We start from the raw sequence: 19,434 nt of genomic DNA, 5'->3' as shown, positions 1-19,434 counted from the left end.
AGTCCTCCCTTGCAAAGGTTTTGTGGATTCCACCAATGCAGAGAGTTGTATGCACGACTGGTCACCAAGACTAGGTCTTTTAATTGTCCTTGAGCCTGGTTCCACTGCCGTGCTAAGCACTCTTGTAGCGGACGCATGTGTAGTCTTGCGTGAGGGACTATGAAGATGCACGAAGCCATCATGCCTATGAGTTGCATAAACACTCTGGCAGAGAGCGAGTGTTGGGGCTTGAACTTTTGGAGAAGCAGTTGCATACTGTTGATTCTTGCAGTGTTTGGGTATGCTTTTGCTGCTAGAGTATCTATTGTTGCTGCTAGAGTATCTATTGTTGCTCCCAGGTACTGTTGTACATGGGACGGCTGAAGATGAGATTTTTGGTAGTTCAACGTGAAGCCTAGACTGTGCAGGAGGTGAATGGTGCGGGACATGTGGCTGGCACATTGCTGGGCCGATTTTGCTTGTATTAGCCAGTCGTCCAGGTACGGATAGACGTGAATATGTTGTCTTCTCAAATGTGCAGCTACTGTCGCTAGGCATTTTGTGATCACCCTCGTGGCTGTTGTTACACCAAATGGAAGGACTTTGAATTGTTAATGTTGATTTTGTATTGTGAACCTGAGATATTTCCTGTGAGCAGGATGTATTGGAATATGGAAGTATGCGTCTTTGAGGTCCAAAGTTGCGAGGAAGTCTCCTTGTCGCAGCAGTGGTAAGACTTGTTGTAGAGTGAGCATATAACAATGCTCTCATAAAATGTATTGATTTAGGGGCCTGAGGTCCAATATTGGTCTGAGAGACCGTCCTTTTTGGGGATGAGGAAGTATAGTGAGTATACCCCTGTACCCTGATGTTCTAATGGTACTAGTTCTATGGCCCCTTTTTGCAGCATGCTGATGACTTCTTGCTGCAATAAGTTTAGGTGTTCTGCAGACATAGGACGGTGTCTTGGTGGTATGTTGGGTGATGTGGAGGTTAGCTCTAGGCAATAGCCATCCTGGATGATTTGCCTTACCCACTGGTCTGTAGTGATGTTTTGCCAGACTGGTAGGAACTGCTGTAATCGCCCCCCGACTGGTGTTGTATGGTCTGAGGGTAGCGCTAAGAAGTCACTGTTTTGTGTTAGTAGAGGATCTGGTGGTGTTATTCCCTCGTCCTCTGCCTTTGTGGTTATTGCCGCGGTATCCACCTCTATTGTTTTTATTGTAGGTGGTTTGCGTATTTGTTTTGTAGAGTGAGGTCTGCTGTGATGAGCTACCTCTTGCAGCCCCTCTTTAATTGGAGCGACGGAAGGAGCTTCTATGCTGTTGGGATTGTAGGCTCCCATAAACTTAGCTGTTTCAGTGTCCTTTTTCATTTTGTCTAGGATTGTATCGACAGCTGGACCAAACAAATAGTCAGGATTTACTGGCTGGTTTAATAAAGTAGACTGGACTTCGTTTTTGAAACCTGAGATGCGAAGCCATGCATGCCTCCTGAGCATAACTCTGGTGTTAATTGATCTGGCCGCTGTATCTGCCACGTCTAGGGCACATTTAATGGAGGCGTTAGTTATTAGCTTTCCCTCCTGTACTAGGTCTTCAGCCTGTTCCTTGTAAGGTTCAGGTAAATATTGGAGAAGTGTCTCTAGGGTGTCATAATGTGCCCTGTCGTACCTAGCTAACAGGGCTTGTGTATTAGATATTCGCCATATATTAGCAGCTTGAGCTGCTACCCTTTTCCCTGAGGCCTCCAAGATCTTTGATTCTTTGTCAGGAGGTGGAGCTTCTCCAGTGGTTTGCGAGTTTGCACGTTTACGTGCATTGGATACCACTAAGGAATCCAAAGGCAGTTGTCCCTTAATATATGTGGGGTCTTCTGGAGCTGGCCTGTACTTCCTCTCTATTCTGGGGTTAATGACTCGTGCCCTAGTTGTTTCTTTAAATATGTCACCTGCATGTTTAAGTACCCCTTTTAACATAGGTAGTGTTTTGACAGATCTTTCTGATGTTGCAAAAGTGTCAAAGAGGAAATCCTCCTCAATGGGGTCTGCATGCATCTCTACATTGTGATGGAGGGCTGCCCTATCTATAAGTGCATTAAAAGCAGCTGTATCCTCCGTAGGAGAAGGCTTAGCAGGGTATGCAGGTGCATCTGGAATGGGCTGAGAATCACCAGGATGTACTGGGTCTGCCCATGGTTGAGCTTGACTGTCTTGGTTAGGGTCTACTGTGTAGTTGTATTCCTCATTATCCTCATAATCCACCTCTTCATCTGAGTGTGTGGGTGTATATGAGTACGTGTTAGGTATAGTTTGTTTTATAGGTTCAAAGAGAATAGGTGAAGTAGCACAGTCCCTTTTCTTTTTGAGTGGGATGACATAAGTCTCTTTTTCAGTTTCTGGTCTGATTTTTCTCTTGTAGAGAGTGACTTTGCCAGAATTAGGGTCAATGTAAAGTTTTGATTGTTTTTCTGCTGAGGGGTCTGGATATAAGATCTCCTGCTCAGTAGTTCTTGGTTGTTTTGCCAATGGCATTGGTTTAGTTTGTTTCGGGTCGATACCGGTTTTCGGGTCGACTGCCTTTGTTTTAGAGGAAATTGGTAGACCAAATTTGATCGGTCCGAGAGTTTTCTGTGTTTCGACAGTCTTTTTAGGTTGTGCCTCTTTCTTTGGAGCCAAGGTTTTTATTGTTGAGTCGATAGTCCCCTTATGACTTTGTAGCATCTTCGGAACCGGTGTTTTTGGACCAAAAATTTGCTGTCTCGGCTCGATGCTTTTCTTCGGGTTGATTTTCTTCTGCTCGATATGTTTTTGTTGCACAGCCATTGGTTTGTCGACTCTTTGTTTCGGTTTAGACAACCTTTTTCGGATCGAGTCCCTTTTTTGTGTTGTCAACTGTCGGCGCCGATCTCTTCGGTTCGACGGCCTTCTGTTTTGGAATGGATGTAGGTGCGCCGGCCTTCGGCTCGACGACCCTTGGTGTTCGACTCCGATGGATCGACATAGTTTGGTCCGAAGACCGTGTTGTCGACGATTTTCTTTGGGATCGATTCTGATGGATCGACGTAGTTTGGTCCGAAGACTGTGCCGTCGATCAGTTTCCGTTTCGTTTTTGGTTCCATAACTTTTGGTTTGGATATCAACAACTTAGGCTCTTTTCTAATATTCTTAGCCGAGCTGTATCGCGGGGCTATAGAATGTGTTTCGAGATCTTGTCTAAGGCCTTCCGGCGATGCCTCGACCTGAGCCTGTGGAACCATAGAAGTGTATGTTTGGGGCGTTGTACTAACGGTTGGCCCCGATGTAGTTCGCCCTGTTTCATCACTGGAGTCGTCTTAGACGGCCCCGATCCCTTGTTCGTCGTCTCCTACCTCGACGATGTCTTCATCTTCATCGACATAGTAGTTGGAGTCATGCTCTGAATCTTGATCCAACTGTTGATCTGAATCTTCGGCCTCGATGAGATCTTGTTCATCGTCAAAGATATTTTCCGGCTCTGGCGCTGGTTTCTGCACGATTTGCCTTGCGGCCCGTTGAACCCGAAGTGTCTTTTTGGATCGAAATTGGGCACAGGCTAGGCAGTCGGTCTCATTATGTTCAGGAGATAAACACTTGTTACATACAGGGTGTTTATCTATATGTGGGTATTTAGAATTACAAAGAGGGCATATTTTGAATGGGCTTCGTTCGAATCGACGATCGGTCTTCTTGGCGTCGAGAAGGCCAGCGGCCCGATTCGACGTCCTGAGGTGAATAAACTGTAAATAAGGCTGTTGGCATGGATCGAAACAATACCGACGAGTCCGAAGGCCTTTTGGCCTTTTAGAAAAGTTTTTCGATTCCGAACTTGGAGTAAAGGAAAGTACATCCGAACCCATTGGCGGAAAAAACTATCTAAGGATGGAGAGGATGCCCATGAGCACTGTAGTCCAGGGGAGGAGCCACCTATCTCGTGATACTTCGAAGACTCTTCCAGGACAACAATGTGCAATCATCCGGACCCAACACTAGGCGGCGATCTATGCACAGATATGAATTCAGCAGCCAACATGCCTCGAACATAGACATTGTTAGCCCACAGGCTGCATTGTAAAGCAATAGCATAGAAAAGCATTTTCAACTATAACTGGCACCGTGCCTTTAAGGCAGCCATGACCCCTGGCTTCCCATCATGCCTCAGGGGTGACAGTTAGGTCAGTTGTTCTTTGCATAACCCTGAAAGTAAGGGCTCAACAATAAACTGTAAACACTTTGACAACATCTCATTTACCTGGGGAGGCGGGTGGATTGCTTATGACTTTGATGAGGATACCCCTGGAAGAGAACTAGGATTACAGGTAAGAAACTTATCCTTCTCTTCCAGGGGATCCTCATCAATAGTCATAAGCACTGAATAGAATAGCAAGCCCGTCAACCACCTGCAGGTAAATGAGAAACACATGACCCAACCAAAGATTGTAACAGCCGAAAATCAGCCGTTAAACATATTCCGCAAGGAGGCCTGGCCTACCTGGGTATCTGCTCTAGTGTCTGAATCTAGACAGTAATGTCTGGTAAATGTATGGACGGACCTCCAGATCGCCGCCTTACAAATCTCAGACATGGGTACATTATGAAGGAAAGCTGTAGTAGCCGCTTTCCCTCTGGTGAAATGTGCTTTGGGAGAAAACCCCAGGGTCTTCTGCGCCAATTGGTGGGCAAGTTTGATACACAAAACTGTCCACCTAGAAATGGGACGTTTCGAGGCTGCATAACCTGATTTGGTCGATCCATAGTTGACATACAGTTGATCAGACTCACGTATAGATTTGGACCTATCAAGATAGAATTTAAAAACCCTTTTCAGTTCCAAAGAATGCAAGGCCCTCTCAGCTGGAGTAGAGGGATTGGGAAAAAAGGTGGGTAGAGAGATGGTCTGGTTTACATGGATATCTGACACCACCTTAGGTAGGTAGAAAAGAGGGATTAGTCCTCAACACCACTCTATTCAGATGGAACACTGTATAAGGCTCTTTGGAACAAAGAGCTTTAATCTTGCTCAACCTGCGAGCCAACGGGATTGCTTCCAAAAAAGCCGCCTTCCAAGAGATATGCTGCAAGGTTGCTTTATGAATGGGTTCGAAAGGGGGACCCATCAACTTTGATAGCACCAGGTTCAACTCCCAGGTGGGGTGATGGAGGGCGTAACGGAGGATAGACCTTCGTCAAGCCCTGCAGAAAATCTTTCACAGCCTGCAACTGGAAAAAAGTAGGTTGGGAAGGTGACCGCCTGTAAGCGATTATAGCTGCTAAGTGCACCTTAATGGAATTAAATTTCAACCCTGCTTTAGACTGATATAATAGGTAAGGGAGAATGACCTCTTACTGACCCTTGATAGGATGACAATTGTTCTGCATACACCACATGTAGAAACGCTTCCACTTGCATGCATATGAATGCCTTGTGGAAGGTCGTCTCGCCTCTTTCAAAATGGACATGCAGTCCTGCGGCAGTCCTAGGTGGCCGTATTGTATGACCTCAGGAGCCATGCTGCCAAGTTCAGTGACGGAAGGTTGCGATAATGAATCCTTCCGTTCATATTGGAAAGCAGGTCCGGCCTGCACGGCAGCCTCTTGTGAGGACACTCTGACAGATGTAGATGGTCCGTGTACCACCACTGTCTCGGCCAATCGGGGGCAATGAGAATCATCTTTGAGTACGAGTGAGTCGCTTGCTCACCACCTTCGGGATCAGCGGAAGGGGTGGAAAGGCGTACACAAATTACCCTGACCAGTCTATCTAAAGGGCATTCCCTTTCTATCCTGGCCGGTAGAATCTTGAGGCGAAGTCTCTGCATTTGGTGTTTTTGTTGTCCACGAAGAGATCTATTGTGGGACGACCCCATGACTGTAAGATGTTTTCGACTACCTTGTCGTTGAGAACCCAGTCCTTTTTGTCTTTGAAATGCCGGCTTAGAGCATCCGCTCTCACGTTCTGTTCTCCTGGGAGATGGACTGCGGTGACTGACAGATTCCGAGCCAATAGCCAATGGCACAGATTCTGCGCTTATAGGGAGAGGGTGCGTGAGCGTGTTTCTCCCTGTTTGTTCAGGTAGTACATGGTGGTGGTGTTGTCCATTTGTACTAACACTGATGATGTTTGAATCGAGGGCAGGAAAGCTTTGAGGGCTAGATGGACTCTCTCAGCTCCAACATGTTGATGTGGTAGGAGCGCTCTTTGGGAGACCACAGTCGTTGCATCTGGAGATGACCCATGTGTGCCCCTCAGCCTTGGAGAGAGGCATCCGTTATCAACGTCTGGGCAGGCGGAGGTTGATGGAGGATGATGTACATACATACATACATACATACATACATACATACATACATACATACATACATACATGGAATGGAATGCCGACTTGCATATTTCGCCTTTCCATCCACCAAGGTATGGATGCTCGTGCTGTGTTTGACAAAGTTATTTTGTCGTACCAGCGAGCTGACTGCTGGTTCCACTTGTCCTCCAGATCCTGCTAAAGAGGACGCATCCGTAGTATGGCATTGGGGACCAGAAAAATGTAGGATGCCATTGACCCTAGCAGGGAGGCAATCCTTCGCACCGTCACATCTCTGCTTCGGAGAACTAGTTGGCATTTTTGAGTGATGGAAGACCGTCTCTCCTCCGAGGGAAACACTTTTCCTGCCTCGGAGTCTAGCAGAGCTCTTAGGAAATGTATTTGCTGCGTCGGCTGTGAAGTTGACTTATTGAAATTCACATGCAGACTCAACCAATGGCATAGACCGATGCAGTTCAGAAAGTGGTTCCCTACACTGTCTGGGGAAGGACCTTTCAACAGCCAATCGTCAAGATATGGGTACACGAAGACACCCCTGCGGCGTAGTGCAGCTGCTACCACTGCGATGTACTTCAACCCGAATGGGAGGACTTTGAACTGGTAATGAGAGGTCCCCACCCAGAAACGGAGATATTTCCTGTGACTGTGAGCTATTGGTACATGAAAGTATGCATCTTGTAGGTCCAGCGAACACATAAAATCCCCATGCCTGAGATGTGGATATATTTGATGAAGCGCCAACATGCAAAACTTTTCTTTTCTGACGTAACGATTGAGAGTCCCCAAGTCCAGAATGAGTCTGTACTACGCTTTCTGGCCTTTTTTCTTGACCAGGAAGTATCTTGAATAGACTCCTTTCCCTCTTTGAGATCTTGGTACCCTCTCGATAGGTTATTTTGTGAGAAGGGTGGCTACCTCTTTTTGTAGGAGCTTAAGCTGATGACTCAATGTTGGCATTGGAGGGATAGAGGGAGGTGGATGTTAAAACCGAAGAAAGTAACCATTCTGAAGCGTAGCTAACGCCCAGCGATCTTTTGTAATGGCTCTCCACGCGATGTTTCCCCCCACTGAAGTGGTCAACGGCGCTGGGGGAAGAAAGGACTCATTGTTTGGATTGTGCCTTGTTGGAATTATTGCCTTGTCGCCGATTACCTCCACCTCTTGAGGAGCGCCTTCCTCTGTACTGGAATTTTTGCTGCCCCTGTTGGTCTTGACCCTTCTGCCACTGAGGGGTTCTGAACCCTCTTTTGGGAGGATCGCTTGTTGTAGGGGCGGAACCTTTTTCTGAATTCTTTTTTCTTTTCAAGCCCCAAGGCTTTTAGCGTGTCCAATTCCGCCTTCATACGCTGCATTTCCTCATCGGTGTGTGAACCGAATAAAGATGTTCCAGAGAACGGCAGGGTCATGATACGTGTCTGAGCTTCTGGCTTTAGGGCGGTAAGGCGCAACCACGAAGACCTCCTTGCGCATAACCCGTGAGCATATCCATGCGCTGACAGGGTAGCTCCATCCTCTGTAGCACTATTAATTTGGTTGGAGACTTGGCTGCCCTCCGTAGGATATCTTCGAAATCCCTGCGATCTTCCGGAGGGAGTTTTTCAACGAAGCGCTGCAAGGAATCCCACAGGGATCTATCATAGCGGCCCAATAGCGCCTCCGCATTGGAAACCTTCAGCAAGGAGGCCTAGGTGCTGCATACTCTTCGTCCCCAGGAGTCTTGCGTCTTGCTCTCTTTGTCTGGAGGTACAGTGGATGAAGATGCCACGGCATTGGTCTTCCTTGCTGCTGCGATGATTACTGAATTCGGGGGAGGGTCGACTCAGAGGAATAGTGGATCCTCCTCTGGCGACCGATATTTTTTAAGAATCCTCGCTGGTACTGACTTTATGGTCGCAGGCATTAGGAAGACGTCCATAACTGGTTTTATTATCCCTGGAACCATGGGAAGCAGAGGTTTGGCCGCTGCCTCATGATGTTGCTTTTCAAAAATCCCTGAAGACTTGGTCTGGCGCGCTGTCATTGGAATTCCCAGCTTAAGCGCCCCTCTGCCCAAGATGTCCTGGAAAGTGAAGATGTCGTCCACTGGAGAGATTATCAACGGTGGGCTGGCGTTTAATGTGAGAGAATAGTCTCTATGGGAACGAGTAGACGATGAGGGAGTGGTAGGAGATCTGCGCTCCCTTCTCCTACTCCTTGACCTGGACCTCCGCCTGCTTGAGCGCAATGGAGTGTGCGTTCGCTCTCTGGGCCTGGAAGGAGGTCGATCCCGATCCACCTGCTGCGTTAAGCGAGCGGCTGTGTCTTTGTCGGGGGCCCAGTGGTGTAATGGTCTGTACCACCTAGGAGACAGTCTGATGGAAGGCGACTTTTGCCTTTCTCTTCTCTCAGGGGAACGTGCTGGAGGAGATGGATGCACCTCTTCGTGCCGCGACCCAGCAGAATGCTCTGATGCACCATCAGAAGAATAGATTACCACGTTCAAGGTCTTAGATGCTGATTCCTGGTGAGAGACATGAGAGCCTGAGGGAGAGGACGATAGGCTCACCGGAGGAGAGAACTTTCCTGAAGGACATCTACTAGAGAAAGATCTGGAGCGACTCTTTGATGCCTGGTGTCTTGGCTGAGACTGCCCTGAAGAAAATCTCTTTTTTTTTTTTTTAAGGTGGGCTTGAGAGTATAGGAGAACGTCCCCTTGACTTGGAACGCCTCTCCGGCGCTAATGCCGCTTCCTGCCTCGGCGTCGACTTTGGAGATCTCTGCATCAACGCTGGCCGGTGACTGAGTTCGCAAACTCGACGTCGACCTTACAGGAGTCTTCTGTGTCGATGTTGGTCCCAACACCGGTCTCGACACTGGAGGTGGCAGCTGGTGTCTCGATGCCGGGGACGGATGACCCATCCTTGGCGGAGACCTGTGGCTCGACGTCGAACGCCGCTGGGAAGCCTACAGAGCAACCTGCTTCGACGTCGAACTCCTGTGATGCGGCGTCGACGAAGAGTGTCCTGAAGTCGAACGCCGGTGATGAGGAGTCGTCAAAGCGTGCCTCGACGGCGAACGCCTCTGCCTCGATGCCGAACACCGGTGCGTCGACGGAGCACTGTACCTCGATATCGATCGTTGGTGCGATGACGGAGCGCTGGGCCTCGACGTTGATCGCTGGTGCGACGACAGAGAGCTGGGCCTCGACGTCGATCGCTGCGGCGATGACGGAGTGATCTGACTCGACGTCGTATGCCCACCCGGCGACGACGGAGGCCTGCCTCTCGACGTTGAACGCCGCCTGGTTGACGTCAACAGAGGTACCCGAGTCTTCGCCGAAGTCTTCGCCGTCGAAGAATGTGTCTTCAAAGATTTTTTATCCGTCGCAGGCAGCTTTGATGCCGATTCCGACGCCGACGGAGAACATGTCGGGACTTCTCTCGTCGTCGACCGCGTTCTCCTCTTCTGCTGCCTTTTAGGAGACCTACCTCTTTCAGAGAGGCCATACATTCTGATTCTCTCTCTGTCCTTGAGGGTTCCCCTTGATAGGTTCTTACAATGCTGACAGCTGTCTGCATTATGAGTCTAGGGAGACAAAGGATACACACAGGATGTGTGTCAGTCCTGGCCTTCTTTTTGCCACAGGAGGGGCAAGGATTGAAAAGTAAAGGCATTTTGAAACAAATAAACCTTTTCTGAAGACCAAAAAGACAGCCCTAGAATTCTAAAGTCAAAAGACGTCGAGTGAATGTGAAAAAGTTGTAGAATTTCAATATATTTTTGACAAAGTCAAAAAAGGTAGGAGCTGTAAAACCACGGTCCTGACTGAAGGAGCCGGAAAGAACAATTGACCTAACTGTCACCCCTGAGGCATGATGGGAAGCCAGGGGTCATGGCTGCCTTAAAGACACTGTGCCAGTTTTTGTTGGAAATGCTTTCATTTTCAATGCTATTGCTTTACAATGCAGCCTGTGGGCTAACAATGTCTCTTGATTAGCAATTTTCAGGATTTATGTTTGTTTTGCTCATTAAAACACAGAGTTCAAGTACTATTAGACCTAATGTGTTTTTTATATCCTTGTAAATACAGTCTATGTATGGGTAATTACATTGTTTAGCCTCAGTTTTGGGGCTGCATTGGTGTGAGAAAAAATGATATATGTCCATCCATATATGTGGAGCTAGATATATGTGATTTCCATATATAATTTCATATTATTTCGGGGTCCCAGCACAAGGGCTGGAATATTCAGTGTTTATGACTATTGATGAGGATCCCCTGGAAGAGAACCGCACCTTCTCGACATGACACTGGTTGGTGTTTCTGAGGCTAAACCATTATAAAAAAACTTTCTCTTTGAAGGTGCAAGAGGTCCTTGTGGGAAGTGTTTTAGCCCATTTCAAAATATTTATACAAGTCTGTGGGATATTTCAATGTCCGTATTGAACAACCTCAGGAGCCAAGCTGACAAATTCGAAGATGTCACACTAGGATGGCAAAGTTGGCATTGCATCCTGGATACTATGGGCCCGATTCACAGAACTAACTTAAGACAAAATCCTAAACTTACTACCATTTTGGTATTCACAGAAGACACTTACTCATTTTGGTATTCACAGAAGTCACTTACTCATTTCGGTATTCACAGAACTTAGGAGTCGTCATAAAGTTAGGACTCCTAACGTCTGTGAATACCGAAATGAGTAAGTGCCTTCTGTGAATACCAAAATGGTAGTAAGTTTAGGATTTTGTCTTAAGTTAGTTCTGTGAATCGGGCCCAGTGTTCAGTTTGCATGGAAGCCTCTTTTGTGGATGTAGAGGTAGGTGAAATTCCGGAAACCACCATTGCCTTGGTCCCTCCAGCACTACAAGATCATCTTGGCATTAGAGTATTTCAGTGTCACAAGAACTGCGTGCATTAGAGAAACTTGTGAAAAAACATGAAGAAATGTCTCTGACCATTCTGTCAAAAAATCATTGCACAGAGATCGTGATTACCAAACTATGGAAGTGAAGCCTCAGAATTTTGCATTTAGGTTGAAGGGAGAGAACTCAGAATTTGTTGCGTGGGGTTCCTATTGTAAATTGTAAGAAATTCATGTGCTATCCTACTTGAAAGAACGCGAAAGTAGCCACCCTGGAGTACTGTCACACACAACTAATCTCCCTTTCTGAGCTGAAAAAATAGCTTATGAACGGCCAGCGTCTGAAATTTTTCTTTCTTGATCCATTTATTGGCCAATTTGAGATCGAAGGTTGGTCTGAATTCTTCCTTGGAACCCTTTTTGGAATGCAAAAAAGATTAGCTTGCTTGGCTAAAAATGTTTACGTATTTTGTTACTATTCAAAGGTCATTTCACCTGTTCTCGTGAGCCTATGCTAGGACACCCAATAGTTTCTTTTATAGTTTTTTCCAATAATTATTTGCAAGTTCCAATCAAAACTTATGTAGACTAGTTTATAAATTTTACCCTGCCGCTCAATGGGGGACTTGCTAGATTAACCAGTGATATGGGAATCTGGCCAGTTTGCACTAAGTGTTACAGACCATGGATTTTTCTTTTATCAAACTCTTTTACACTCCAATTGGCATGCATGAAGATTTCTTTAATAATTGTTTGGCAGTCTTTGAGATGCTGTGAGACACTCCCTCCCACCGGAGTGGCTTAGAGAGGAAGTGAACCAGTCACTGACTGGAGTGGGATGTGCTTTTCCATGCGAGTACGACTGAGGATACTGTTTTCCTCTTCCACTGGATGATCTTCTGTGGCAAGGCTACCTCTGATATTAATTTTGCATGCATAGGATAGTGAGGGCACTGGTGAGATTGAACTCTCTACTTTGAATAGTAGCTGGTGATCACAGTTTCGAAAATGAGATTCAAATAATACCTTTTCTTCTTTAATGCTCATAGCTTTTACAGTTTCTGATACATTCTTCGTGCGTTGCCTCCAGTCAGTGTGTAGAGCAAACAAAACAACATGTGAAGGGTAGTTTCATTACCTTCAGCTTGGATCAGGTCTGACACATGTTAAGTGCAGCCAAGAAGATGCCATGACAGACCTCAGAAATCGCCTACTCTGTCGAGTCAACTGAAGCACTGATGACATGGATGGCGAGTAGCATCCCTTCCTGAACAACCTCCTCTCCTGGGAGGTTATTGGAAAAACTTTGAAGTGACTACCACAAAGCTCTGTCATAGTTACAAATGGCACCACTGAGCTGGCTGCTTTACAAGATCAAACAGTGGTACCATAAAGCTTTCTGCTAGTAGCATATGTGTGCTTGCTGTTACAATTAGGTGTAAAAGACTGTTTAGGACTAGATGCATTCTTATTTCGGACCATAGGAACATTGGATTTTGATCAAGTTATGTAGAATTCTTTGGGAGTCTTGCAATACCGATTTTCTCAGTCACAGGAGAAGGAAAATGTTACTTACATCTTGGGCGTAAGATGGGCGCATGTAAATCTACAGCACTACTAGCCACAAACAGTTGCTTACAGAAAATAACATTTTCCGTTTTGAGGCATGTGTGGCTGTAGATACACATGCTGAGTATAGACTGTAAAGAACTTCTCCAGTAAGCGGCGGCTATCTTGTGGATGTTCGGGAAGACAAACAAAGGTTAGAAACTATAGCCTGACCAACTTTTACTTGTTGGCAGGCTACTACATCTACCCAGTAGTGTTCAATGAAAATGTGTGGTGTAGACCAAGTATCTGCTTTAGAAATGTCCGCTATTGGGATGTTCCCAAGATAACGCCACAGAGGCCCCTATCTTTCTGGTAGAGGGGGCCCTCGGAGGAGCAGGTAAAACTCTTTTAGCTTTAGCGGAACAGGTGTGAATGCATCTAGCTATCCACCTGGCATTACCTGAATTTGATAAAGCCTTCCCTTTATGTAGTTCAGAAAAAAACATCAAACAGTTGTTGAGTTTTCCAAAAGGGCTTTGTTCTGTCCACATAGTACATTAAGGTTCTTCTGAAATCTAAGGTATGAAGAGCCTTCTCTGCAACGCAGTCAGATTGTGGGGAAAAAGCAAACAGGAGTTCTATTGACTTATTTAGTTCTAAAGAAGAGGAGACCACCTTAGGAAGAAATTTAGGGTTGGTGCGAAGGACTACCCTGTCTCTATAAACCTGAAAAGAAAGCTACCTTTCAAGGTTAAGGTATGGAGTGCAATAATATGCCATAGCAAAGTGACTGCTACTAGGAAAGCTACCTCCCAAGAGAGAAATTGGAAAGGAAATGACTGAAGGTCCTCGAATGGGGGACCCATACGTCTGGTAAGGACAATGTTAAGATTCCACATCGGGGCCAGAGGACTCTGGGGGAGATGACTCTTTAGAGTCCCTTTGAGAGTGTGAGAGAGAGAGAGAGAGAGTGAGAGAGAGAGAGAGAGTGAGTGTGAGAGAGAGAGAGTGAGTGTGAGAGAGAGAGAGTGAGTGTGAGAGAGAGAGAGAGAGTGTGAGAGAGAGAGAGAGAGTGTGAGAGAGAGTGAGTGTGAGAGTGAGTGTGTGAGAGAGAGAGAGAGAGAGAGAGAGAGGAGAGAGAGAGAGAGAGAGAGAGAGAGAGAGAGAGAGAGAGAGAGAGAGAGAGAGAGAGAGAGAGAGAGAGAGAGAGAGAGTGTGAGAGAGAGAGAGAGAGAGAGAGTGAGTGTGAGAGTGAGAGAGAGAGAGAGAGAGAGTGTGTGAGAGAGAGTGAGAGAGTGTGAGAGAGAGAGAGAGTGAGAGAGTGTGAGAGAGAGAGAGAGAGAGTGTGTGTGAGAGAGAGAGAGAGAGTTTGAGAGAGAGAGTGAGAGAGAGAGAGAGAGAGAGAGAGAGAGAGAGAGTGAGTGAGTGAGTGAGTGAGTGAGTGAGAGAGTGAGAGAGTGAGAGAGTGAGAGAGTGAGAGAGAGTGTGAGAGAGTGTGAGAGAGTGAGAGAGAGTGTGAGAGAGAGAGTGAGAGAGTGAGAGAGTGAGAGAGTGAGAGAGAGAGAGAGGGTGAGGGTGAGGGTGAGGGTGAGAGAGAGAAAGAGAGAGGTTTCTTCAGGAGATAAGTAGGTAAACCCGCCAAGTGTAGATGAATGGAGGAGAAGGCTAGTCCACATGTATGGAGATGTAGTAGGTAACAAATGATGTTTTGAACTGTGGCTAGTGGGGGTCAATCTGGTTTTAAAGGCAGCAGTAAACACACCATTTCTATTTGGTAGCATAAAAGGCACGAGTTAAGGGTCTGTCTGCTTCTTAAAGAATGTTCATACAATAAGCAGGAAGATTAAGGTAACTAAATTCTAAGACTTCAGGAGCCCGATCGCAAGGTTGAGACTCTTTGGAGTCGGGATGCAGGATTTATCCATATTTCTGAGTGAGAAGGTCTAGCCTGTTGGGAAAGCCTTTCGTATGGAACCACCAAAAGCTCGATGAGAGTGGTGAAGCCGGGTTGTCTGGCCCACATGAGAGCCACTAGGATGAGGGCGAGAGATTTGCAGCAGCTTCTGAAACAGGAACAGGATTAGATAGAAAAATATAGGCAAATATGCCTGACGAGTTCATTTATAAAGCATTACCCACAGACTGTGGGGATCTGAAGATGAAGTTTGGCATCTTGCGTTTTCTGCTGTGGGGAAGAGGTCTATCTCCAGAAACTCTGCAGCACTGGAATCACCGGAAGAGGACTTTTGGGTGGTGTTCCCATTGGTGGACTAGGTGCTGCATGCTGCTGAGAAGTTTGGCATAGTCGTCATCAACTGCCGGAAGGTATTCTGCTAGAAAATGGATCCTGTGGTGAGGAGCCCAGCTCCAGCTGGACTGAGCTAGCAGAGAGTTGAGGAGATAAGGTGCCTCCCTCCTTCTGTATGCATCACATGGCTATAGCTACACAAAAAGATGATGGATGGAATGCTGAACATTGTCAAACTTTCACCCCTAGTACAGAGATCTGGGCCTAAATCCCTAGTTGTTCGCTCACCATACCATTCCAGTTTGGATCCAGCCATATGGAAATCTGTCTTGACCCTGCTCCCCATGGAAACAGTTTGGCCCGAACTGCCAGGCAAGGCCCTCCCTGGAACAGAAACAAGCATCCTGGGACCAGTTGTGGTGTATCACCCCTCATTAGCCAGGCTAGCTTGAAACCAATGGCATAGTTAGTTCAGCATCTACATCTCTGAACAACCTTCCCTGGCAGTTTGTGCTGGATTATTCCCATGGAGAGCAGGGTCAAGACTGATTTGCATATGGATGGGTCCAAACTGGCTTGGCATGGTGAGCAAAGAAACAATAGATTCAACCCACATCTGTGTCTGGCGGTGAATTGTTTACAATGTTCAGCATATCGTCCATCATCTTTTTGTGTTGTTGTATGTGTCACATGACTGTCATGTTGTCAGTCTAGACAAGGACCACCTTGCTTGCTATGTGGAGATGGAAGGTCTTGAGGGCCAGATGGACAGACAACAGCTTCAGATAGTTTATGTGGAGAATCCTGTGAGTGGGATCTCACTGACCCTGGACGGTCTGTTTAAGGAGATGCGTCCCCAGCCAATGCGTGATGCATCTGTTGTAATTGTGATCTGTGGAACTGGGTCAAGAAAAGGCTATCCCTCAACAGTTTGTTAGTGTACCACCACTGCAAAGAGCGATGGATGAGGCAGCTGATCAACACTAGATCTTACCAATGACCCTTCACCTGAAACCAATGATGTGAAAAGCTTTCCTGCAGCAGGCTCATGGGTAATTTTACTTCTTAACATACGCGCTGGTGTGCTCACATTCTCAATGCATTGGCAGATTCCACTGAGATTGGGAATATGGAAGAAAGGAGGAGAAATGCATCCTCAGACTTCTAAGGCCTCAGACAATTTCACATCAATCTGGAAAGAATCAGCAGGATTATACCATCATGAGAATACTGGTGTATTAGCCTACACAGCTGTTGAGCATGTGTCTCAAATATGCATATGAATGGAGGATGTACCTCCGCTGTCTTCGCCCGGGTGTGTCTAGATTCCGAATAGAGATTAAGTTTTGAGCAAAGTGTAGCAAATGGACGATGCACAATGCTATCCATCTGTCAACTGTAGCCTTAGTCAGCCTCACTGTCCTCAAAGATCACAAAATAAGTCAGTCTTTGTGGAAGCAGGCTAGGATTTAAAAGCAACTTGAGTATCCTTCTCTGTGGACTACAAAAACCTACATATTAGACCTCTGATACGCAACAACAGTAGGAAAACAAAGGGACACTAAATAAGAAATGAACCAAGAAATTAGGTAAATCATGGATTTCAATGTTTACCTTCGCTTGCTGTTCATGCTGCCCACTTTGGTCCACGTATCGGTCTCTGGATTGTAAACCTCTACTGTACTCAATCTTGATTGGCCATCATAGCCACCAATGGCATAGAGGAGTCCGTTCACCACAGCCACACCAACTCTACTGCGAGCCGTCGTCATCGGCTGACACTTCTCCCAGCGGTTGGCGATGGGGTCAAACACTTCCACCACGTTCAGCGAATCACCTGCATAAAAATGTGCTACTCAACTTAAAAAATTAACCGTTGTACTGGGTTTCTACACCTATGTCTAAGGTTATAATTTAATATATTACATAATTAGAAGTCTCCCTATGGCAAATAAAAGTCATAATTGCAATTTGTTTTAGTCAACATCCTGATGGCACAACTACTTTTTTACAAATCGAAATCCACATATAATCTGCAGGTATTAGCTCTTATTTTAAAAACACAGGGTTTACTAGCTTTTTATGGCCCTAAGCACATTCCTAACATAACATGTACTAAACTGGATTATTGCTCTAAATAGTTTACAATCATTTGATACGTCTATCTGAGGCTCTGTTTTTTAATATGTAGACCTCAGTACCTAAGCAAATTTTCTCACTAGACTATGCAGTGGGAAACCAGAATGAGTGTAGTAGGGTCGCCTGTTCTGCATGCTCAGCAGTGTAGTCTACTATGTCACCTCTACTAATGCAATCATAAACCGTGCAGATGTTCCAGCAGGTTTGGTTGGCAAGGTACCTGCTGAATTAAGCCCTCCCACAGCATAGATGAGTCCGGCAATTGAATTGCAGCACCGTGGACGGGTCTTGTACGCTGGTAGATGTGGGCGACGTTCTGGCATTAAGTGGTAATCTTTTGCTTCATCAACCAAATCCCTTCAAAGAAAGACATACAAAGGCCTATATTAATATCAAAACAAATATATACTACAGGTTTCCGTAACAGAAAAGGCAGTGGTTTCAAATCCCATACTTTATGGGGAAGCTCATACAATAAGAAATATTTTACATAACCCATGAAGTGACATAATTGCTATGAGATCGATGCTTAATGTAGAACTTTACATAGTCGCAAAAACACCTTCTGAAAAGCACTGCTGGAGACAACTTAATAGCGTAGTACTGTATTTAGTAGGAAGAAACGTAATCCAGTGAAATGTTTGGCGAATAGACTGTATACTTACAGTTAACAGTAAATTTGATGACGGTGTAACAAAAAGGGATATCCTGGTGCCGGAGCACAAGTTTGCAAGATTCTGGCTTCCATCAAATTTCATATGCTGCAGCTGTTACAAAGGGACCCAAGGGCACAATTTTCCTATAGTGCGCAATCTTAAAACAGATAAGCAAGTGGCTAGAGTGTGCCAGGAAAATTGTAGGCTTACCAAATTTTTCTATTTCAACAACTTATTCCATCTCGTTCAACAGGTTCTTCAGAGTAACACCCTCTCACCCATAGCTAACTTGTCCCCTCCACACCACACAACTATCCCTTTACTCCTTGCCATGGCTGTAACCTTTGACATGGTTGTTACTGTGACACTCCGAATCACTAGCGCAGCCATGAAATGGTTTCCATCTATTTTTCTTAACAATCATTTTTTCAATTTGCCAATCTAGCAATTACCACCACGAGGTGTGTATATCAGGAGGTTTATCAACACATCATTGGATGGCCCCTTTTCACTTATGTTGATCTCAAATAAAAAAAATCATATACTTTCTTTTATTCTCGCCATGTTTGCCTTCTTATCACTACTTCCCTCCTGACACCCTAACTTTCACATACATTCCCAGAAACTGAGGTATACTTTTTGCCTCGATGAATGATATCGTTCAACACTATCACAGCCACAGTATCAGGGTACCAGAGTCTAAAGATGTGTGTAAAATCTGCTCTTCTATCCCTTTCCAAACTGTGTAAAATCTGCTCTTCTATCCCTTTCCAAACAATTAAGACATTGACTAACTCACTGGTGGACCTTCGACACTATTTGCTCTTTCCCACTAGGTAAGCTCATGATTATGGACTCCAGATCCTAATCACACACCTGCCTATTATTGGTAACAGGTCATCTAACTTCCTGCAAAGAAGAAAAAAGTTACTTACCTTTAGTAATGCTTCTTCTGGGGGATACAGTATCTGCCTGTGGATTCCACACATTTTGAATTATCCTGACCACCCTGAAGCCTTCAGCTATGGTCGCTCCCCACGCAGCTCCCAGCACTATCTGACGTGGTATCGTAGCGCTCTTCCGCTTTGCCCTCATTATTTTGCTCTGTGCCTGCCGGTCTGATTGCGCCAACCCGCATTGCTCCCTCATTATTTCTGAACTGTGCCTGCATGTCCGCTGCAATTTAATATACTTTTTGGGGAATTGCAGCGCGCTATTGTTGTTAGAAGATCGCAGCGTTTCTACTATTGCTTAACTTTCACAGCTGCCCGTCTGTTTCAAATTACTGCTTGTAGCGCTTGAGGTAACCTAATTAGTTTCGTTGCGCTACACTCAGTAAACGCGCAGCCTACAGGATCATATTGTGCCTGGCTACTTTTGATTACTGTATTTAAATAGTGCAATTGTGCACAACGTCCATATCAAGTTCTGCCTCCAATACAGTTTTGTTTTTGGCCTGCAGCCATTTTGTGCCTTGTTGTTGTCCCTCCCTGCACGGACCTACGCCCCGCCCCCGCCTCCCAGCTGCTCCTCCCTCGCCCCTCCCCCTCCACTATCCACTTATGACAGATGCTTATGCGCGCAGCGGTCACGCCCCATGCGCGCCCAAGGTAAGCCCGTGTGCGCCCGTCCGCGCCCAGCGCCAGACCCCTTGGCCCCCGCAAACCGCACTCATCCCGC

General features: G+C 46.0%; 1 protein-coding gene across 2 annotated transcripts in view; it reads right to left on the bottom strand.

Moving 5' to 3' along the window:
* KLHL18 (kelch like family member 18) overlaps positions 1-19,434 on the bottom strand; it is a 246,589-nt gene that overhangs the window by 57,722 nt on the left and 169,433 nt on the right. The window contains exons 6-7 of one of the 2 annotated variants that reach the window (XM_086941123.1): positions 17,319-17,455; positions 16,574-16,796 (exon numbers count right to left, since the gene is read on the bottom strand). In XM_086941123.1, the coding sequence (XP_086797249.1) occupies positions 16,574-16,796; positions 17,319-17,455 (360 nt within the window). Of the gene's footprint in view, positions 1-16,573; positions 16,812-17,318; positions 17,456-19,434 lie in introns of both variants that reach the window. The other variant, XM_086941122.1, reaches the window with a different exon arrangement.

This window comes from Lissotriton vulgaris, chromosome 10, assembly GCF_964263255.1.
Source record: "Lissotriton vulgaris chromosome 10, aLisVul1.2, whole genome shotgun sequence".
Taxonomy (NCBI): domain Eukaryota; kingdom Metazoa; phylum Chordata; class Amphibia; order Caudata; family Salamandridae; genus Lissotriton; species Lissotriton vulgaris.
Note: the sequence above shows the minus strand (reverse complement) of the source record. Positions and strands in the feature narration are given on the sequence as shown.